Source organism: Saccopteryx bilineata, chromosome 7, assembly GCF_036850765.1.
Source record: "Saccopteryx bilineata isolate mSacBil1 chromosome 7, mSacBil1_pri_phased_curated, whole genome shotgun sequence".
In the NCBI taxonomy this organism is placed as follows: Eukaryota; Metazoa; Chordata; class Mammalia; order Chiroptera; family Emballonuridae; genus Saccopteryx; species Saccopteryx bilineata.
Genome location: NC_089496.1, coordinates 108,513,376 through 108,535,495, shown reverse-complemented (window position 1 = coordinate 108,535,495; position 22,120 = coordinate 108,513,376). Strand labels below are relative to the sequence as shown.

Below are 22,120 nucleotides of genomic sequence, written 5' to 3'. Positions count from 1 at the left end.
TGGTGTCCGGGGCTTCGGTGGCCTCTGCCTGCCGGTCCCCACGATTACTGTAGGTCTGTGGTAAAACTGTTCCCATCCGAAATATTAAAAGCAGCGAAATCACGAGGCGGTTTGATTCCCGAGGCGCAGGCGACAGAAACAAAGCCAGACCATCCAAGTCTGCACCTCCTCCTGTAGGAAGGTCAGCTGGACTTGGATGGTATCCAGGAAGGACAGGACATGGGTCTCAGAAACACCACAGGGCAGCTGTGTGTGGCTGAGTCTGCCCGCCTTTTCCCGTCTATCTCTGCTCGAGGGAGCACGTCCCGTTTAGCCTCAGCTGGTGTCACCTGGGTAAGAGGCAGCTCCCATGGAAAACGCCAGTGTTGTCACCCCAGTAGAGCGGCATTATGTCTAGGTGGCTCTCCGGGGACAGTCCCTTTCCCCTATAGCAGGGGTCCCCAAAATTTTTACAAAAATTTTACAATTTTTCATTGTCCCTCAGACTGTCGGAGGGCCAGACTATAAAAGAAACTATGAACAAATCCCTATGCACACTGCACATATTTTAAAGTAAAAAACAAAATGGGAACAAATACAATATTTAAAATAAAGAACAAATAAATTTAAATCAACAAACTGACCAGTATTTCAATGGGAACTATGGGCCTGCTTTTGGCTGAGATGGTCGATGTCCGGTTCCATATTTGTCACTGTTAGCCGTAACAAGTGATATGATGCGCTTCCGGAGCCGTGACGCGTGCGTCCCTCGTCACCAGAAGTAGTACTGTACGTGAGCGACACCGCGCTTTGCTCACTGACCACCAATGAAAGAGGTGCCCCTTCCGGAAGTGCGGTGGGGCCGGATAAATGGCCTCAGGGCCACATGCGGCCTGTGGGTCGTAAATTGGGATCAAGGCCTTTGAACAAGGCCCTGGACAACGGGCCACTCTTGACAGCTCGACCTGGGGTCGCCTTTGTTTTCCACTCTAATTTCACAGTTATTTACGTGCAGGAGTTGGTCACTGTGTTCCATGTGAGGGCAGGTCCCCACTTGGGCGGCGGAGAGGATGTAACTGATGCCAGGGCTATCCTGAGCTCTCAGCCTTGCACAGGTCACACTGGGCGAGTCCACTGGTGTGGACTCTGTAGAAAGGGAATATTCACCGACTCTGGAGCCACCAAGACCCCCTGACCCTCATTGGCAGGTATCCCTGGCACTGCCTTGTGCCTTTTGTGTGGCGTGCGGTCACCCTTGGTTCCATCTTCCTCACTGAGAAGTGGGAGTAAGAACGGCCCTGTGGGGCTCTTATCAGGCTGGGGGGGCGGGGGAGGGTCGGTAGTCGGTAACTTAGCTTTTGGTCACAAGCCTTGACTTTCTACCCCCAAGTTGCCCTGACTGTAGAGGAAAGAGGGCACGCCCTCCAAGGCTGGGGTCCAGCCCCTGAGTCGGTACCCCATTTCCCATAGACCCTGAAAGAGTCATTTTGCCATCTTGAAACATGGATCCTAATCCACAGTGTATGTCGATCGTATCCTGATATACCTGAAATTGTTCACGTTGTCAATCACCCGCCATGTCAATAATGTGGGACAAGATAGAGTCTTTTTACAGCTTCACCTCCCTGGCGACTCTTGGGGTCTTTGGGGCCCTGAATCCCGGGGTGCAGGTGGATGGGTCCCTCCTGGGCTGGGGGAGGGAGAGCACATGTGGCATGGTCCCTTTCTTTATATCATAGAAGCAGAGCTTGGCAGTGGCCCGGCTAAGCTTTCTCTTATCCTCAGTGCTGGGGGGTCCCGTGTGGCCCCGAGAGCTTGGTCCTCAGCAGCTCTACACTCACACAGGACGCGTGACCCCCGCCCACATGCTGCCCTGCCAGCACCCGCCTCAGCTGCATTCTTCTCTCCCAGCCTGGACGAGAGCACAGGCTGGGCTTCGCCAAAGAAAAAAGCGGCAGCCGAAGTCGGGGAGGGGAGGCGATCACTAGGCAACCTGGAGTTTGTTTCCCAGGTAACGGGATGCATGCACTGATGCTGTGGATGGACATCCTGTGGTGACGGCCCCTCAGCCCCTGCAGATGTCTCTGGTGGCTGCAGGTGCCTGCCTGGCGACCACTGACCTTTCCTGTGCGGTTGCTTTTTAATTGACCACGTGAGTTTACCGTGATCGTGAACTCTGCCAACACTGTCCGATTAACCTTCCTGCCAGGGCTCATGGGGGTGCAGGCAGGTGAGGGTGCTCCTCGCCCTACAGGAGGGGCACCCCAGGGCAAATGAGCCCATGTGCCCACGCAGCCCAGGGCCGCCTGTCCTGGGGAAGACGGGTGGGAGGCAGTAGCTGTCTCACCGTTGTCTTGGCAGAAGTGGGAGCTTTCATGTGTGGACCCTGAGGCAGCACTGGCCGTCCCGCCTTTCAGCTCAGTGCCTCAGTTTCCCGGTCCGTTACAGGGGTGGTGGTGCTGAGGACAAAGTGAGAGTCTGGGTGCCACGTGAAATGACCGCTCCTCACCTCCCTCTTGGCTGGGTCAGCGGGTCTTTGGGGGAAGAACCTTTTCCCGTTTGTGTACGCCTACCTTGGCCTCTCGTAGGACAGAGCAGACGTGGGTGTTGAGGGCCAGTAAAGGCAGGCAGCAGGGGACCCCTTGTCTCCACCCAGGACAGCCTCACCTGGATGTCCACTTTGAGCATCAGCATCCCGGGGAGGAGGTCGGAGCTCACTGGCCACTCACAGGCTGGGAGGGACCGTGACGGCTGTGAGTCCCGCCCAGGATGGACAAGAGCTGCCCGGAGGTGGCCCGTGCCCCCGGTCACCCCTGCCTCTTCTTCTGAGGCCAGGACAGAAGCCTTTTCTTTGCTCCTTGTTCAAAGCGATGACTGTCCAGAGATGCGGCAGCAGTGGCCCAGGAGCAGCGTCCAGGGCAGGGGCCACCCGCCCCCACTGACTGCCCGTGAGTGGACATAGGGCCTCAGTTCTGGATGGGGGATCCTCTCGGCTTCTTACAGACTGTGTGGTAATGAGCCCGGGTGGTCAGACATCGGACCCTCCCGTGGTTGGGGCCCAATCGGCCCCACCCTCTGGCCATTTCAGAGTGGCCAGGAGTGGTGCCCTCCAGGTGTTTGAGAGGAGCTGGCCCACTTTGTTTACCAGAGGTGCCCACTGCCCTGTGACATTACGTGCTCCTGACTGCGGCTGCCACAGACCAGGACAGGTATATTCTGTGCGGGAGGAGGGGTACAAAACAGGCTGGGCCTGGCCAGTGCATTGGCCACAATCAGTTCATCTGGACACCTAAAAGCGTGAGACGCGCAGAAAGCCACTTGTTCTAACTTGTCCCGTGACACTGCATGTTTCCGATTTGGTGGGAGAAACGGAGTTGCCCTGGCCTGGGTCTCACGCGGCCAGGGGGATGGGTCATGATTCGGCATGGGGCGGGCAGTCAGGAAGGGTCCACAAAATCCAAGACCTGCCAGTGTGTGCGTCTGAAGGGGCTGGTTTGGAGGGAATGCCCAGGCTCCTGCCACCTCCAGGGCCGGTGCACCCCCTGTGCGTGCCCCGTGCGGTGTCCGCCTGCATGGCAGAGGGCAGACCAGCCACCATGCCTCAGGCTGCACAGAAATGCTAGAGAATCTAAGCTTCAGCAGCTGTGGGAGGACCAACCGGGCCCAGTGCCCCCAGCTGTCTGGTGGCCACTCAGACTGGTACCCCCATACCTATGAGCACTGCTCTCTCTCTGGTCCGAGAAGTTCCAAGTGCTCCCCAGACCCCAGCAAGCCCTCACATGTGCCTTCCCCACCGCTGTGGGGGGACAGCTCAGGTGACAGGTGCGGAGCCATGCCCAGGGGCTTCCCTGGGGGGCCTGCGGATTCAGGCATCCTGATGTGGCCCTCCCGGTTCTGTTTATCCCTTTCTGTGTTTGGAAGGGCAGTGGTGCCAGATGGCACAAAGGCCACAGCCCGCTCTGGCCTCAGGGGAGCCATAGGCCGGGGCCACTTAGGTCCCTGAAGGTCTCGAGCCTTGGTTGTGGCATACGAGGCAGGCTGGCCACCACCGAGGCCTGGGTCCCCACCCGGACAGGCCTGGCAGCTCCGAAGTGAACTGTGGTCTCAGAAGCCGGGGCAGGATGGTGCGCCCCTCCCTGCTCCGTGGGTTCAGTCAGCCCAGGGGACAGCGAGGTTGCTGTGGTGGTGGTGGCTGTGGTGACAAAGGACCAGAGGCAGGTGGCGGAGCCCTGGGCCCTGTTGCGCTGTCGGCCCAGCAAATCTGCTTCCTCTTCGCAGGTATCCGCCCCCAGATCATGAACGGCCCCCTGCACCCCCGCCCCCTGGTGGCACTGCTGGACGGCAGAGACTGCACCGTGGAGATGCCCATCCTGAAGGACCTGGCCACCGTGGCCTTCTGTGACGCGCAGTCCACTCAGGAGATCCACGAGAAGGTGGGTTCCCCCTCGTTCCCTTCCCGCAACGTCACCTCCTCCGTCCTCCCTTCCCACCTCCACCTTTCATGTGTCACCAGAGTCACCACCGCGGGCTCGGGGGAGCTGGGACCTCCAGCCTGTGCTCTGCTTGCCCGCGGCAGGTGTTGAACGAGGCCGTCGGTGCCATGATGTACCACACCATCACCCTCACCAGGGAGGACCTGGAGAAGTTCAAGGCCCTGAGAGTGATCGTGCGGATAGGCAGCGGCTACGACAACATCGACATCAAGGCCGCCGGCGAGCTCGGTGAGTGCAGAGGGCGGGCCGCGGGCGGGGGCCTTCTGGAGAGCAGGCCTGCCAGGTAGAGGCCCCACCTGGTCCCCCACTGGCTGGGCGGGGCTCTCTCCTGAGAAGGCGGGGAGAGCCTGAACTGACCATCCCTCGGTGGGCGGCTGAAGCCAGACGAGCCTTCCCTGCAGAGGGACTGTGGGGGTGGTCCTGTGTCTGTGTTTGCCGGCCAACACCCAGCACCCTAAAATATGTGCTCCTGGGGTTGAGGGGCCCTGTCCCTGGCTCTCCTTCCTGGGGTGGAGCCGTCCATCTCAGAACCTGCCCAGGTCAGCAGGTGGATCACTGTCCTTCCTGCCCAAGCTGGACACCCGAAGACAGGGCTCACAGCTGCTGTGCACACCCCTGCTCGTTGTCCTAGCACCTGGTGTGGGCTCCGTGCGCAGAGTATTTGCAGGGGTTCAGGAAGCAAGGGTTCCCCCCTGCCCTGCTGTCTTTGGGAGGGGACAGAAGGGTCCCAGACATCCCATCTGTTGGCCATGCCTGCGCTGGGTTTGCAGACCGGCAGCCCTGAACTGGGTGTGTGGGCCGTGCTCTGCCTGGTGAGCACCAGTGCCCCAGAGGTACCTCAGGATGGGGGGACCCAGGCCTCCATGGCCCCCCACTGTCCTCACAGCGAGTCAGCCCCTCCACCGGCTAAGCCCCCGCGTGGGGCCCCGTGCTGCAGGGATGGGCTGGGTGTGTGTGACACTTAGCTAGCTTGGTGTCATACCTGAGCCCCGTCGCTGAGAGCGTCCAAAGATCCCGAGCCTCCTGCCTGCCACCTTTTGGACGGGAGGACCCGGTGAGCTCTACCCTCCTCTCCTCGTGGCCTTTTGAGTGACTTGCGGTTTGAGTAGGTGGTTCCGAGTCTGGTCCAACTCTTCATGGTGCTGCCACTAGTGCTCTAAGTGGCCAGTGCTCTGGGGGTGCAGGTGGGGGTTCTCGCTGTGAACGCAGGGGTGGCGGCAAGGGGCTCATTCCCTTCAGGTGCCAGGTCCCCTCCCCCACTCGGTAGTGAGGAGCTCGTGCCAAAATGCTGAGGACACACGTGGCTTTTCTGGGTCCCCACTGCTGGGTTCCATCACTCCAGCCCCCCGGAGGGTGATTGGGCCATGCACAGGAGGAGAAGGGGTCGCATCAGACCCCCGGCTCCTGCGGGGGCCTGGGAGGGACAGCTCCCACCCCCACTCGAGCATCTGCGCCTGGACGAGGCTCTCGGAGCCCCTCTGTTGCAACAAAGAAACTTGGGAGGATGTGCGGAGTCTGAGGCATGTCTCATATAAACTAAAATGTTCCATTTTCCCTGGCACCAGCAATATTTTTGTTTGAAAACAAATGTTCTTTGTGCTCTCTGTTGAGCTGAAATACCAAATTGAAAGCAGCAGATTATTGGCTTAACATGCCAAGCGAGGTGTCCTCCAGCGCACGTTCCTTCTCACTGCCCGTGTCCGTAGCATGGCCACTGACTTTCCTGGGGTGGGGGGGAACCAGCTGCATCTCTCCAGGCGTGGGTGGGAGGTTCTCATCCCAGGAGAGGAGGTATGGGGGGGTGCCCTGTCCCCAGTCCCCAGAGTCCTGCAGGGGCCAGGGCCTACAATTCCAACAAAGGCAGAAGAGATGTCGGCAGTGGTATTCTCATCAATCCTGGTCCCATCAGATAAGGGAGCAGCCGGGCCAGCTGACGGGCTGCTCTCAGACGTGGAGGCCGGAGGCGGCTGGGCGTCCAGCCGGCCGCCCTCTGTCTCCAGAGCACTGCTCAGCATTTGGTCAGCAGGCCTGGAACGAGGGCAGAAAGGTGCCCCTCCCCCGGGGTTTCCGGCCAGGCCTGGACACACTGGCACCTGGACAGCATCCTGTCGCAGACTAGGACAGACCAGCAGCCAGGAGGTGGTGCAGCGTCTCCCCAGGATCAGGGAAGAGGGCGGCAGGGGGGGGCCTGGAAGCCCTGAGGAGCCTTCTAGCAGGCTGTTTCGGGGGGATCCAGTCAGGTCTAGTCCAGAAGGGGTCACAGCAGTGGGTGAAGGCAGGGATGGGAGCAGCAGCTGAGCTGTTTTGGGCTTAGGCCACCTGACCTGTTCTGGGTGCTGGAAACTTGTCCTTGGGCATCTGGTAGACCTCCCACACTGACCTGGGAATGGTGGCGAGCTCTCCCCCAGGAGGGTGGTCGGGGCTGTGGGGTTTCCGGAGGAAGCCGCGGGGCCACTGGAGGGACAGCACCCCCACCCACCCTCGGGTAGCTTTCCTTGTCCGGGGTGCAGCACACGCCTTCCCACTGGGCTTCAGCCAGAACAAGCTCCGCTCCACAGCTAGCTGAAGGTTTTTCTTAAGCCTCTGACATCTGCCTCCATCTGTCAAAACAGTAACAGTACAGGGTCCTCTCGGTCCAGACTGTGCTTGGCCATTTCTCACGAAGGAGCTGCTCACTCTGACGTGAGCGTTCCGAAGACTGAGGAGGCCCAGGCGGAGTGCATGACCCTCCGTCCCCACCTCGTCACAGTGCTCAGGCGGGGCTGGGGGGATGAGGCGCTCATGGCCGTGCTCACGCCCTGAGCTGCATGTCCTGAGGGGTCAGTTCCGGAGACCCCGGACCTCACGCAGGCCTCCTGGGTGAGTGCGGAGCTGCGGTCCAATGGCACACTCTGCCGCCACCCCGCAGCCTGGGAAGATGGAGGCATGCAGGCTGTGTCACAGCGACCCTGGTGTCCCCTGGGCTCCCAGATCTGGCATGCAGCGGGAGCCCTTAGAGCTAGGTCTGCATACTCCCGGGTCATCTTTGCAGTGTGGCCTTGGGGAAACATTCACATCCTTCCCCAAAACAGCCGCCCACCGAGGGAAGTCAGTTCAGGCCCTCCCCACCTTTGACCCGAGGCCGTTCTCCTAGCAGCCGTGGATCAGGGCCCTGCTGACCGCTGCTCTCGCCCCGACAGCTCTATGCGGCAGCAGGTTGGGCCTGTCCACTCTGCTCTCCTGCCAGAGGGGAGGTGATGAGGACGCCCTGGGAGAGCGAGCTGGACGTGGGCACCTGCTCGTCGGACCCCAGCCACCTGGGGGAGGAGGTGTTGCTGCTTTCCTGTTTTCTTTTTGAAAAAAGTTCTAACGTGTTCATCCCGTTAGACTCATAAAGAACTGTGACACAAAAAGCCAGTGTCAGGAGGGGACCCTGGAGGACAGAGGGTTTCCCACAGCCCGGCAGGGTCACCAGCACTCCGGCCCCGAGCTGCTCCGGGCAGATTCCCTGCTGCATGGCACCGGGTGTGGACGGTGGCCCGAGCTGTCCCTCGCCCCTGACCCTGCCCACTTCCCAGAGACGGGTGTGAAAGCACGGGGTGGGCAGGCTGTGGGGTTCAGTGAGCACATGACAGGTGTAGCGCTAGAGGCCCCTGAGGAACAGAAGCATAGAGTCTCTGTTCCCTGGGTGGATGGGCCCGGGGCTCCCTGCAGAACTCGGGAGGTCTCAGTCCAGGCCCCTGCCCTGTCCTGTCCAGGGATCGCCGTGTGCAACATCCCGTCGGCGGCGGTGGAGGAGACGGCGGACTCCACCATCTGCCACATCCTCAACCTGTACCGGAGGAACACGTGGCTGTACCAGGCGCTGCGGGAAGGCACGCGGGTGCAGAGCGTTGAGCAGATCCGCGAGGTCGCTTCGGGAGCGGCCCGCATCCGCGGGGAGACCCTGGGCCTCATCGGCTTCGGTATGTGCGGCCGCCCTGCCTCATCTCCCCACGGCCAGGGCGGCCCTGCAGGAGTGCCTGTGATGGGAGGGTGCACCGTCCCCCAGAGGTGGCCAGAGTCAAGACTGACCAGGGAACTTGCCCAGAAGTAAGGCCTGGGCTGCTTCTGGAGGAACGAGTCTGCTGTGTCCAGAGGGAGGGTCCCCCAGGCCCCCCCAGGCATGGGGCAGCAGGGAGGCACCCCAGCAGAGGCGTCACCCCTGGCAGAGCTGCTTCATGGAGCAGGCCGGGGACTTGAGTAGGGTCTGTTGGTTGAGCAGAGACGTGGGCAGTGGGTAAGGCCCAGCACTAGGAGGCCTCAAGTGGATGCAGCAGGTGTCACTGGATTGGGACGGAAGGTGGTACAAGCTGGTGTTCAGCTTGGAAAGCCCACCTGAGGTGTGGGAGGGAAAAGCTCTTGCTGCAGTCAGCTGTTGTCCAAGGGGGTCCCTGCTGGTGGCCCAGGGCAGGCAGGTGGGCTGCACCGGAAGCAGGGGCTTGAGTGGGACCCAGTGACCCTGAGGTGATGACCTCTCCGGTCTGTAAATTGGGGACAATGATTCAAGGAAGCATGTAGGGTATAAGAAAAGCTGGGACAAGCTCAGAAGGCTCTGTAGTTCTAAGTACCAGAGGGTCAGGACCTCTGGGGTGGCCAGAACAAGGAAGGAGGGGCCAGGTCCCTTCCAAGAGTGCACACCTTCCCGGCTCCAGTCTGAGTCTGAGAAGCCAGGTGTTAGAGGTGACCACACTCACGAAGTCTTCACTTCCTTTTCCTGGAGTGGCTGCCAGCATAAGGAGCAGGCGTGCTGGGAGGGCCGCAGCGCCCTCTGCTGGGCACTCCCAGGTTGCTGGTGCTCTGGGAAGTGGCTCTTACCGGGCTCTTAGAACCTCAGGCACTCAGCTGCAGCAGGGGCTGCAGGTGGGCTCTGGCCCAGACTGTGTCCCAGCCGTGTGCGTGGCAGCAAGCCTCACTGGCAGAACAAGTTTCAGTGGCTTCTAACTACGCCCGTCACACAAGTTCTCACTGAGGTTGCTTCTTCCGCTGTGCGTTCAGCCCTGTGTATGAGCCAGGCACGGCCTGGCCCAGTTCCCCATGCACGCAGATTGTGGTGTCTCCTGGCAGACTGCCCCCCAACCCCCCAGAGCCAAGGCAGGGTCCTCGGCAACCTGATCACAGCTGCTGCTGCTGCTGCTAGGGACTGAGAACTGGCAACAGCAAAACCCGGGTGTGAGGCAGGGGTCCCGAGCTGGACCCAGCCCGGGCCAGTGGCGGGACGGTTGGTGCCAAAGGACAGCCTCCACGCTGGAACCATGTACAGAAGTTTGCAGGGAAAGCCAGCCAACAGCGACAGCACTTTTTAAAAGGCTGTGTCAGCAACAGAATGGAGCTTACAGGTCTCATCATCTCCTACCGGTGTTAGGACATGGGAGTAAGGCAGGCATTAGCTGGGCCTGGGCTCCCAGCAGCCGCGTGGGGGTCCTTGGTCCCATACTTGAGTACAGCGGAGGGGGTCCAGGTCACTACCCAGGATCCCTTCCCTGAACCTGTCCCTCTGCCCCCCCCCCAAGAGGGGTGTGGCTGTCATTCCTGGTTTGCTGGGTCCAGGAGGTGACTTAAAACGAAGAGAGGTGAAGTGAAGGTTACTGACCCACGGACCACCTGTAGCTGTCCCTCTCTCGCTCAGAGTGGCCTCCTCAGACCCGTGCCTGCAAACAGGGCAGTCATCTCGGCCAGGCTGTTAGGTCACCGCTTGACAGGCTTGGGGACATTCCCCACGGCGCCTGCAGGGGGCTTTCTGCTAGGAGAGGCGTCTTCCCTCCTTCCTCCCCCTCTCCCTGCATACTTAGGCACTGGTTTTAGATAAAAGATTTATACTGTGCTCTTCCCAGATCAGCCCTAGAAAGCAAAAGGGTGCCATCCCTGGGGCTCTGTGGTGGTGTGCACACGAAGGCCACTCGGGACTCAGGGAGGTCCATGCCCCGTTGTTGGTGGCAGTTTCTAACTTGCTGTGTGAACCAAGTGGAGGGTGGAGAAACAGGAGGCGCACGTGGAGTTTACTAGGAAACGGCAAGACACAGAGAGGGGTGCCGGTGTGGGCCACCAAGCCTGGGCACACAGTCCCTCTGACAGCAGCCTCTGGGACAGCAGGTGTGGCCGGGGGCCCCACGCAGACCCCTGGCAGCAAAGCCCGAGCAGCTGCGCACTCGCTCACTGGGACACTCTCTTCCTGCACAGGTCGCACGGGGCAGGCAGTCGCTGTTCGAGCCAAGGCCTTTGGATTCAGCGTCATCTTTTATGACCCCTACTTGCAGGATGGGATAGAGCGGTCCCTGGGAGTGCAGAGGGTCTACACCCTGCAGGACTTACTGTACCAGAGCGACTGCGTCTCCTTGCACTGTAATCTCAACGAACATAATCACCACCTCATCAATGACTTTACTATAAAACAGGTAATTTGTGGTAGAACCCCTATCAGAATGGAAGAGGGGATGGGAAAGAGGCCACACACACCGAGTGAGGGGGAAGGAAGTCCCCTGAGATACTTCAGTGAGGAGCCAGTGAGGCTCCCTCCACGGGATGGGCCCTGCTAGACAGGGCCGGATCAGAGCTGGCCCAGGACCCAGTGGGGCCTTCCCACCTCTGTTGGCTCAGGATCACCAGAAACTGACCTGGCATCCACTGTCCCCAAGACTCCACCCCCCTCCCTGACCGCTGCACACAAGAGTCAAGGACCAGAGCCACGGGACTGTGGTCTGCAGCTGCCTTCTTGTGGCTAATGCTGTCTTCTCCCGCAGATGAGGCAAGGGGCGTTCCTGGTGAACGCAGCCCGCGGTGGACTGGTGGACGAGAAAGCCTTAGCCCAGGCCCTCAAGGAGGGCAGAATACGAGGGGCAGCCCTGGACGTGCACGAATCTGAGCCTTTCAGGTGGGTCTGGTGGGTGACGGGGTTGTAGCCCGAGCTCCCAGGCTCGCACCTGCACTTACAGCACCACATCCACACCTAACCCCACACTTTGGGGCATTTTCCTAGACAAGTTCTGGGCAGGAAAGTAGGGACCACGTTTACAGGCGCCACTCTTCTGAGGACTGTGGTATATTCTCAGTGTGGAGGGCCCAGAGGTGATCAGACACGGGCAGGGGGACAATGATGTAGTGGGTTTGGAATGCAGACGTGCGGCTGCCCCATGCACTGGACTGCCGTCCATCTGCAGACTGTCCCTTCTTCGCTGGGTCCCTGACACCGGAATTACACAGCCCTCCGTAGCTGATCCTGCCTGGCCCGGGACCCCTGTGGCTGAGTGGGCAGTGCCCTCATTCGCTGTTCTGTACATTTATCCAGCTTTGCTCAGGGTCCCCTGAAAGACGCACCGAATCTCATCTGTACGCCCCACACGGCCTGGTACAGTGAACAGGCGTCACTAGAGATGAGGGAGGCCGCTGCCACCGAGATCCGCCGGGCAATCACAGGTGAGCTGCCCGCGGCCCAACAAGACGGGTCTTGTTAGGGGCAGACATCGGGGTTCAGGTCGACTGGACCCTGTTTGTCCCAAACAGTTTCAGAAGAAGCCAGTTCCCCTTTGGATCAGCCCGTGTAACCATTGCTAACCATAGTGGTGACCCTCCCCCAGAGGGGGCAGGAGGGTCCTTTCCATCCTGGCTGAATTGCTAGTGTTGAAGAGCTCAGTGCTTGGGCTCTGATTTTCACAAAATGCAGAATGTTCCAAAGAGCCAGCCCCTCTGTTAGGAGACTTGGCTATCAGATTTCTTTCAGTACAGAGTATATGATTAAAGGTAATCATGTTATTCCAGGTCGCATCCCAGAAAGCTTAAGAAACTGTGTGAACAAGGAGTTCTTTGTCACCACAGCTCCCTGGTCAGTAATAGATCAGCAAGCAATTCATCCTGAGCTCAACGGCGCCACTTACAGGTGAGGCTGATCGGGGAGCCTGGGCTCAAGGCGGTCGCCTGCCCCGCACGCAGTTCTTCCCCCTCGTTCGTGGAGCAGACCAACCTGCAGGACCAGCCTAGAACTGAAGAGCCCCTTTGAAAGGGGCGAGTGGGAAGGCACTGGCCAGTGTGGCACCCCCTTCCTTAAAGCAGAGGGTTTCTAGGGGAGAAAGTAGAGACTGTCAGTCATTGTTCCTCCTTTGAATCTTCCGTCCGAACACCACAAACTGTGTGGCTGAGTCAATGCAAGGGACAGGGGTCTCATTTGTAGTCATTGTCCAGGGTTCTCTTCCCCCAACACTGCTGGGAAGGGCGGGCGCTGAGCCGTTCTAGCTCCTGACCCTGCTGCTCTGCTCGGAAACTGCATTTAGTATGCAGGGGACTCCACCCTGGGAAATCCCTAAACCCGTCCACAGATGAGACAGCTGGAATAGCCCGTTCCTATCCTAAGAGCTACAAAATGAGCCGGCCAATGTTTTGATAGGACTAAACAGGTTTTGTTATCCGTGGATTAGATGTCAGTGTTTTAGGCTTTTACATCTGTTCCTCCTTGCCGTAGAGGTAGGAAAGGATTCTCCCATTAAAAAGACCAGTAGGCAGAGCCAGGAGCATGGCCCATTCTACCCTGGACTTACTGGCCCCTCCTGTTCCTCAGATACCCGCCAGGCATCGTGGGCGTGGCCCCGGGTGGACTTCCTGCTGCCATGGAAGGGATCATCCCCGGAGGCATCCCGGTCACTCACAACCTCCCCACAGTGGCACACCCTTCCCAAGCGCCCTCTCCCAACCAGCCCACAAAACACGGGGACAATCGAGAGCACCCCAATGAGCAATAGCAGAGGATGACAAAAGGTCAGATTAACCTGGGACCAAGAGACAGTGAAAAATAGATGAACTAAGAGGAAAGGAATTTGACAGTCCTTTTAACTGATTCTGGACATGCGCACCATTGACACTGCAGTGTTAAAACTACAGAAGAGCTAGAAGCCCATACGTGGGAAAACAGAAGATGCCTTCTGCTCACGGAGGCCCCGAAAGACTAGGACGTGATTCATTAACGACCAACTTCTGTTGTTGTGTGTTAAGTTTCTCATCTGTGCATCAAATCACAAAGAATAAATAGATCTTTTTCCTTGACCAGTCCCTGGGGCACAGCAGGTCCTCAACACCTTGCTCTATAGAATGTTGCGTCACAAGTTCCAAACATCAAAATAAAAATGTTACGAGGCAATCCCCACCCTGTGACTCAAGTCCCTTCGGTCCACGGGGGCTGGTTACCTCTTGCTGATAGGAAGATTAAGCGACTACAGCACGGGGCGAGAACTGTTGGCCCGTGTTAGACAACTAACTGCGAGCACGGGCCCGAGGACAGCCCGGCCCGTCCAGAGGAGGCTCCCGGCTGGACTGCAGACGGAGCGGGCGGGCTGGCTGTGAGTTCAGTGATACCCTCTAATGCAAAAAAAAAAAAGAAAAAAAAGTATTAAGTTTCACAAGCTGTTTGTATTCAAATATATTTTCTCAGTTCAGATCCTCAGCTATTTTATTGAGTGGAAAGTCTTGAACTGAAAGGGTTCAAGAAGAATAATGTTGCATTTCCTTATGTCTCAGGAAACACTTTTTATGGTAACTTGTCAGATTGTCTATGAACAAACCCACTTTTTTAGACATTGATAAAGTCTTCTTTTCTTCACGTGATATTTTATACAAGAACACTTCAGGTGTGTTATTAGATGTGACTGAATTTAACAAATCCTATTAGATTTGTATCAACTAGTTACATGTTATATTCATAGTCTTTTGTGAATCATCGCCTTTTTGTTTAAAAGATGGCCTATTTTGAGCCTTTGTATAGGTACATTCCTGTTTTTGTGACAAAAACCTTTAAAACTGTCCCAAACAGAAAAATAATGGCTATCAGAAATGTTTTGCTTTAGTGTGAGTTACCGTTACTTGTATTTGTTTATTGTAAAGGTGGACATTTAGCGTTCAGTGCAGTTTTCAATAAAAAGTAATAAAAATTTCTGTTCTGAAATTCCAAGTACATCTCACCAATGTAAAAGTTCTCTACTTGAGATGTGTAAAGGCAGCTGCTTTTTCAATTAGCCAGCATTCAACTCCTACAATCCCAGGTGCAAGGTGAGCGGTGCTCTCCTCTCTGCCTATTCCAACCAGACTCAAGGAACACTGAATATTACCTCAGGTGATAGTTTAATTGAAAGTCCATTATTATCAAATCATGCCATTCTTAAGATGAAACAGTGAGTCAGAACTAAGTCAAGAAACAAGTGGTCAAGTTTTAGTTTTGATTTTAATTTACCCAAAAGCAAAATCATCTGGCTCAAGCATTATTGTAGGGAGGAATGTAAATCTCAAAATCCCTTCTTTAAAATGATATTTACAAAGAAATGTTGCAAAATAATTACATCACCCATTTAAGTTGACTTAATGGATCTTCCTTGTTCAATAGCATTAAATCCCTTTGTACTGGCAGTATCTGTGCGCCTCGATTAAATCCAACAAGTCCAGGTACCACACCCCCTGACCCCTTCCGCACCCTCCACGGCTCACTTTAAGAAAACAAGTTATGGCATCTTAAAGCATCGACCCTTCCTGGCTCGTTGGCTCGTTTTAAGGTAGTGGTCCCATCACTACTCTGCTGTGAAATGTCACACTGAAACACCCTCACAGCGTGGTACTGAGCTATCATTCCAGGAGAAGAATGGCAGCCATCTTCATAACCACGCATCAAACAGGCAACCAGTGGGGGGGCAGCAGGTGCACGAAGGAGACCCAGCCACCTATGGGCAGCAGTGCTCCCTGAACTTAATTAAGTCTGGGACACAATAAGCCTAAAGGTCAAACAAAAAGCCAGGTCCAAAACCACAGTGCACCTGGATTTGAATTAGAACAGAAACCACAACACTGTATTCTCCCTAGAAAAGGAACCATAGAGTTAAGTTCATACAGTTAAGGTATTATTGTACAGTCAACCAAGAAACATACACGTCTGTCACCCAGCTACATGTGACCTTTGAGGAAGGACTACATACTCCATCTTGGGACAACAAATATGGCTGTTTAATAGTTCAAGAGCTTAACATAGCATTGACTCACCCAAAAGTTTGGCCTTTACCAGCCCATCTGCTGTGAAGATCACTGAAAGCCCCATCTGTGTGTGGAGCCCAGGACATGTGATCTAGAGTCCTTTCCCACAGGGAAGAGTGCTGTCCCTGTTACAGGTGTGGTCGGGGTCACTGCTCCTAAGTGAATAGAGGCATCTCTAGGAAAGCACTCGGCAGAGGACAGCAAGCCGGCTGCCCGCCTGCCAGGGACCTCCGCACAGCAGTGACCACCGCCTCGGCCGCAGTGACTAGATGCTTTCACCTCGGACATCTCTGGCTTCTTTGACTGGGAGGGCGGTGTTCGCTTACAGCAGCTGCAGCAGGACCTCTGCCCACTACAAAATTATTTCTACACGGAGGCAAGTTTAGAGATGCTACACACAGAGCAGTCAGAATGGCAGCCTGCTAAAAAAATAATTACCAAAATGAAAGCAAACCACAAAACGTCAATTTGTAAGAAAATATTAACCACTTGGAACAGCAACATTTACCATGATTATAATATATCGAACTTCATTTATATAGAATCAGATTGCAAACATTTCCCTGCAAGTTTCAGCATGCAGCAGAGCGGCCCTTTGTGTTCGGAGGGAGAAAGAACTAACGACGGGCTGTGGGTGTTTCTCTAGTTTTGGTAGTCAAAGTCAAATTTAAGGTGCTGCACAGTTCAGTATCACCTAAACAGAACTCAGAAGAAAACAAGAAGCAAATACTTAAAAGGTTTTCACAGCCTTTTCATCAAAGGGAAGAAAAAGTGTATGTGGGGGAGGGGTTTCTTTCCAAACTCTGCCACGTCAATAGTTACAAAGTGCTTGTCAGAACACTGAGTCTGTGTGTTCCTGAGATAGGTCTGAAATCTCTACCCATATTGAATGTATACCTGAAGTGGTCAAATAATACTTCTTATAAAAAGTCCTATCTAAGATTATTAGTTTTAACTTTAAATAAGAATGGCCACAAGTAACCAACATGCAAAAACTCTCAGACTACTCGCTGAGAAATTCATCAGTACAATGCATTTTAACCTCTCTCCTGTGCTGAGCAGGCGCTCCCCAGTCAGCCTCGGCAAAGGCGTGCCTGCCTACTGCAGCCTGCCACCCCCAAACTGAGGACGAGGGACGGAGAGCCCAGAGCCCCGCACGGCAGCCCACTGGGCCAGGGTGCGCAGCTCGCTCGGAGCGCTTCCGCATCTGCATCCAGGGAGGAGGAGACTGCTGCCCGGAGTCGGGCGGAGGACCCTCATTTCAAGGGCACTCTTCCAAACGAATAAATATCTAAGTACTGAAAGGGGGCATATCAGAAACTTCAAAAAAGAAAAAAAACAGAAACCGAAACAAGGGAACAATGTCTATATCAAGTTCACTCAAAAAATTCTCACTTTACTGTAGATTGTTCCTTAAAAGATTTGATTTTATTGGGCACAACAGGAACTAAATTAATAAAATAAGCTTGTTTTTTTGTTTTGTTTTTTGCTGTGGACAATTTGTACAAAAAGTTTCCAAATCTCTAAGGAGCTCTAGTGAGACTTGATGTAACATGGATCTTTTAAGATGGGAGCAGAATGCCAGGTTCTACTTAGAAATGTCACCTCTCTCAGAGGATGGGGCGTCTGCCCTGTGCCTTTGAGGTGCCCCTGCTGGGAAACGTCTCAGCAACGTGAAATGCTGGTACAGCTGTTCCTGTTACACAACTTCTGACAACCACATGCGTTACAGTTATAGACAGATTTACAATGTGAAATGAAGAGAGTTCTGTCTTAATGAAATTAGTTTTTTACAAACTAGTCCAAACGAAGTTCTCGGTCCTTGCTGGGCAGACGCACCGCCCCTCAGTGGGTGGAATCAAAACTTCGAGCAGGTCCTGCGGGGTCGACCTGGTTCCGCACCATGCACTCTGCTTGGAACACCACACTAACTTTGGGGTCACCACAGAGCCAATACCTTGGTCTTCTGCTCCTTAGCTTTTTTCACTCATCTTCATCATCTTCATCTTCCTCCCCGTCAGACAGGGAGGTACAGGGCCGGATCTGTCGGTAGCGGTCCAGCCACTTCTCCACCATCTGCGTGACCAGAGGGTGATTGCGCCGCCGGGAGCTCTTCTGCATGGCGACCAGGACGCCCCCCTCAGTCACACAGCAGTCCAGCCACTCCCGGAGCAGTTTCTCCTGCTGCTCCTCGTTACCTAGCTTTTAGAGGGACATCAGGAAGGGAAAACAGATTAGAGGCTTACTATGAGAAATCTGATAGACGCCAAAGCAACAAACTTTTAACATGGTTTCAACCTCTCACCAATTTTATAAGTAAAACCCAGTTTCCTATGGTCAGACAGAAAAAGACATCAGCAGGGAATTTTGCACAAAAACCTATTTAAGAGTAAACAACCTAGTAGTAACCATCTGTCTGATACAAGAGCAAAAAAGCAAATGTCTAATAAACTAATCTTGACACAGAAAAGGCTTTAGGCTTTAAAAAAAAAAAAAGTTGCAGCTTCAAACACATGACAAGGTAAGTTTACTTACAGACTGAAGTTATAAAACTGGTCTGATTTTTTAATGTGATTATAAAAGTTTTATAATTACTAGCATATTAAATAAAAGCATTAATCTTACAAGACTACAGGCTTTCTGAGTTCTTGCACGTGTTCTCACCGCCTCCCTGCCTGGTTGACACGGCCTTCTCCCTGGCCTGCACTGGGGTCCTGCCTGGCCTTCCTGTCATGCCCCCAGTTGGTGTCTAGTCCCATTGAGCCACCTCTGCGTCTCCTCCGAGCAGGCCGGCCACCAGCTTCCCAGACAACCAGAGGGCAGGACAGAGCTCTGGGCCGCATTGATGAACCCCAGTCTTCAGCCTCCTGCCCCTGCCCATCCTCCGCCAGATCAGCCTGACCTTTCTCAGCACTCACCACTGCCCAAGGGCAGGGACCTCGCTGATCCCTACTATGCCCCGCACAACTCATCCTAAGGTGCAGCTCTGACCAGTGTTTCCGCAGATGACAGCTGCTACAACCAGATTCCAGAGTGGGCCAGCAGCCCTGCACCAGGTCTGACACGACGCTGCTAGCCCGAGCAGTTAGCAGGCAAAGCGTTCTCACCTCCTGAGCAGAAAGAAAGTGCACGTGGAGTAGCTTCCTCTCACTGTCAACCAGAGGCAGGAAAGTGATGGTGACATCGTCATCGGTGTTCAGGTTAGCACCAGCACCTCGGTTGCCATAGCCATCATTTTCCATGGCAACCAAAGCAGAGAAGTGGCCCCTTGTATAGCCCAGAGCAATTGGACTTTTCCAACAAAAACTCTGTTCCCACAACAAAGGCAAATACACACCTGAAAAGAGAAGAAAGGTCACAACTGGATTCTCAGGATGTGGCTGCAAACCACATTATAATAATAAAAGATTTCAAACACTCTTGATTAATGGCTTACCTTGAAACCGAGTATATCCTAAAGTTTCTCCCCGGAAACTTTTGTAATACTTTACTCCGTAAACTATGATTGGTCGTCTAAGGATATGTGCAAGTACAAAAATGTGTGTCTGTTCCAAGCTTGCTCCAGGCTGCACAGAACAACATAATTTCTCTTTAAAACATTTATTACCACACTCTGGAAAATGTGTAAAACACAACTGTCCTTCGAATACTATCTTGATGCATTTTTATAAAAATTGTCAAGCTAAAAAAGTACTTGATTCCTCAAATAGCCAAGTCCATTAAAAGTAACAAATCTGCAGTCTATGTACAGGTATCCTTCCCTATCCAAACTTGAGAACCAAACAGATCTGGTGAAATACTGATGTCGAGAACAGTTTCAAACAGCAAGGGGAGATCCAGTTAAGTTCCCTGTGAAGTACTACCTGCAAGGTCCTCCCGAGGTAGAGATGAGCTTTGTTATTTCCTGCAAACTAAATGGCAGCATCACCTAACTCAAGGACAGAAAACGGGTCTACCTTCCCCTCCAATAACTGACCACGTATTGTTAACAGGCCATCCCCAAATCGATGAGGACTCGCTCTTGCCTGTCCTGTAGGAAAAGCCTCTGCCAGGATCATGACCTGACTCTCACAGCTTGACAGCGAGCAGAGCGCCCACTGTGTGCTCGGTGACCTGAGGAGAGTCTCAGACAAAGACAGAAGCTGACCAGTCAGGGCAGAACAGGCATGAAGCCTCCTGAGAGGGCAATGTAACTGAAAAGCAATCTGAACCAGTATGTAACTCCTGAGAACCCTCACGGCACAGCTTCCATTCTGACAGCTTTACCAGGTCCTGAGAAAGGCATTCTTCCCCCGCTCTGCAGCGGGGATGTGCTCAGCCACATGGTGGCTGGAGAGCAGTCTCGTGCAGACCGAGAGCTCCGGCCCCACATCCTGCTCCCATAAGAAGCAGTGGCCCGGAGCCTCTTACCTGACTAGCAAGGGAGAGGATGAATGCCCAGTCTTCTTGCCACTGCTCTTCCCTCAAGGAAAAGTGTAAACCAAAGCTCTGAGAATACCACGACTCCCAGTCTTTCCAACGTGTGTAAAACCTAAAAATACAGACAGGGAAAAATGAGCCTTCCGTAAACAGCATTTACTATTGCAATCGTACTTAAGGCAGTCTTTGAGCAGTTCACATGAAAAGATTAATAAATTAAGTTTACCTGCCTTGCAATATATTTTTCAAATTAAAAATGCTCCCACACTGCTAGCAGCCACCCATTAACATATCCTCCTACACATTCTGCTTCACCACCCGCCAGATTTTCATCACAACTTCAAATACTAGTGATGGGAACAGTTCGATTGTCTCTCAGTCTACAAATTTTAAAAAAATCACAATCATCTGTGGTGTCAGATATGGTCAGAGCCACACGCTTCCTCACCCCTGCAGGGTTCTCACTACTGGTCACGGCATGAACAACAGGCTGGGCAGCGACAGCCCACGTGCTATAAACAGTGTCAGCAGTCACTTCCTGAGATTTCTTACATTAAATAAAATTATTTCTCAATAATTATCTACAATTCTTTAATATTTCCTAATTACTTCAGCCTAATTATGAAGAGTGAAAATCAAACTAGGTCACTGGTAGACTGAATTACTGGAAACAAAATCTATGATTGTCCTTTATATCAAGCATAAAGACAAGCAAAACCAGATATAGCTATGCTCAAAATTGTGATTCTCTGTCTTACAAAACAAGCCAGCAAAGACCTGAAATAAAGACCAACATTTAATCCAGAACATTGTATTTCTCTCTCTCAAAAAGAACTAAAAATCCCGGGTACCTTTCTGTATTTAAATACTAGATAAAAGAAGGAAAAGATAATAAAACACTGTTGCTTTGTTCAAAAGTTTCAGCACACACAAAAAAGCTCCATGTGGCAGTGTTACAAGTTCCTTACACCAAATGGAGGGCTCCGTAAAAGTAAACTAATGTATGTTAGATTTCCTAAAAGGACTAAAACAGAATGTTACAGAAGTTTTAACTCTTGGTTGACCAGGAAAAATATTTTCTATTCCAGATAATCAAGGCTTTTTAATCAGGAGTGTAAGTTTTCAATGTCAAATGTTTTAAAAATAAAATATGGATAGCCTTCTTTTAGAATACCTAAGAGGCCCTGGCCGGTTGGCTCAGCGGTAGAGTGTCGGCCTAACGTGCGGAGGACCCGGGTTCGATTCCCGGCCAGGGCACACAGGAGAAGCGCCCATTTGCTTCTCCACCCCTCCACCGCGCTTTCCTCTCTGTCTCTCTCTTCCCCTCCCGCAGCCAAGGCTCCATTGGAGCAGAGATGGCCCAGGCGCTGGGCATGGCTCTGTGGCCTCTGCCTCAGGCGCTAGAGTGGCTCTGGTCGCAATATGGCGACGCCCAGGATGGGCAGAGCATCGCCCCCTGGGGGGCAGAGCACCGCCCCTGGTGGGCGTGCCGGGTGGATCCCGGTCGGGCGCATGCGGGAGTCTGTCTGACTGTCTCTCCCTGTTTCCAGCTTCAGAAAAATGGAAAAAAAAATAAAATAAAATAAAATAAAAAATAGAATACCTAAGAAACATAAAAGTATATCTGAATGCACCAATGACAAAATACATTGTTTTGAAAAGTTCAAGAAGAAATACCACAAAACACACAAAGTTGTTACAAACAAAGATGTGCAGTTAGACTTCCTGGGTAGTGCTCAGAATCACTTATAAATAGATCACTGGGTCTGCCAGAAATGAGATGGCAATGGAGTCCTCAAGCTCCTCAGAGAAGATTGCAGAACAAAGCGGTTTAAAATATACACTTTTAAAACAAGCTCGTTCAAATAATCATGCCCACCACACAAAGACCTAAACCAATGGTGGGAGTCAGCTGGTTCAAACTGGTTTAGCAAAACCAATACCTAATTCTTTTGTTGAGGTGAGTGAACCGGTTGTTAAAATGGCACTTGTCACAGGATTCTAAGGTGGGCGCCTGGGCAGCCGCCCAATACGGAAATCACAAATTGGCCTTCCTTACTCTTTTTTAATGTTCACCTGCGCAACAGCATATTAGTCTAAGCACCGTAGTAATGTTCATTCTGTCCACAGGTGAAAAAAATTGCAAGTGAGGACGCCAATCAAGCAGCAATATGGAAATATCTTCAATAATAGTTGTATTGTATTTTTTGGTC

The 22,120-nt window shown here is 53.5% G+C and overlaps 2 protein-coding genes and 1 non-coding gene across 17 annotated transcripts in view; 2 read left to right on the top strand and 1 right to left on the bottom strand.

Annotated features, from left to right (window-relative positions):
* CTBP2 (C-terminal binding protein 2) overlaps positions 1 to 22,120 on the top strand; it is a 160,371-nt gene that overhangs the window by 131,703 nt on the left and 6,548 nt on the right. For 10 of the 11 annotated variants that reach the window (XM_066238899.1, XM_066238893.1, XM_066238894.1 and 7 more), the window contains 8 exons: positions 4,258 to 4,412; positions 4,556 to 4,700; positions 8,210 to 8,416; positions 10,671 to 10,885; positions 11,231 to 11,361; positions 11,776 to 11,903; positions 12,246 to 12,363; positions 13,039 to 13,344. In XM_066238899.1, the coding sequence (XP_066094996.1) occupies positions 4,258 to 4,412; positions 4,556 to 4,700; positions 8,210 to 8,416; positions 10,671 to 10,885; positions 11,231 to 11,361; positions 11,776 to 11,903; positions 12,246 to 12,363; positions 13,039 to 13,219 (1,280 nt within the window). In that variant the 3' untranslated portion in view covers positions 13,220 to 13,344. Of the gene's footprint in view, positions 1 to 4,257; positions 4,413 to 4,555; positions 4,701 to 8,209; positions 8,417 to 10,670; positions 10,886 to 11,230; positions 11,362 to 11,775; positions 11,904 to 12,245; positions 12,364 to 13,038; positions 13,345 to 22,120 lie in introns of those variants that run through there. The other variant, XM_066238891.1, reaches the window with a different exon arrangement.
* ZRANB1 (zinc finger RANBP2-type containing 1) overlaps positions 14,673 to 22,120 on the bottom strand; it is a 61,164-nt gene continuing 53,716 nt past the window's right edge. For all 5 annotated transcript variants that reach the window (XM_066238904.1, XM_066238903.1, XM_066238901.1 and 2 more), the window contains 4 exons: positions 19,899 to 20,019; positions 18,925 to 19,054; positions 18,596 to 18,825; positions 14,673 to 17,690 (listed from right to left, as the gene is read on the bottom strand). In XM_066238904.1, the coding sequence (XP_066095001.1) occupies positions 17,472 to 17,690; positions 18,596 to 18,825; positions 18,925 to 19,054; positions 19,899 to 20,019 (700 nt within the window). In that variant the 3' untranslated portion in view covers positions 14,673 to 17,471. The remainder of the gene's footprint in view (positions 17,691 to 18,595; positions 18,826 to 18,924; positions 19,055 to 19,898; positions 20,020 to 22,120) is intronic.
* On the top strand, positions 21,089 to 21,164 carry TRNAV-AAC (transfer RNA valine (anticodon AAC)). The gene has a single exon. It is a non-coding gene; the product is annotated as a tRNA-Val (tRNA).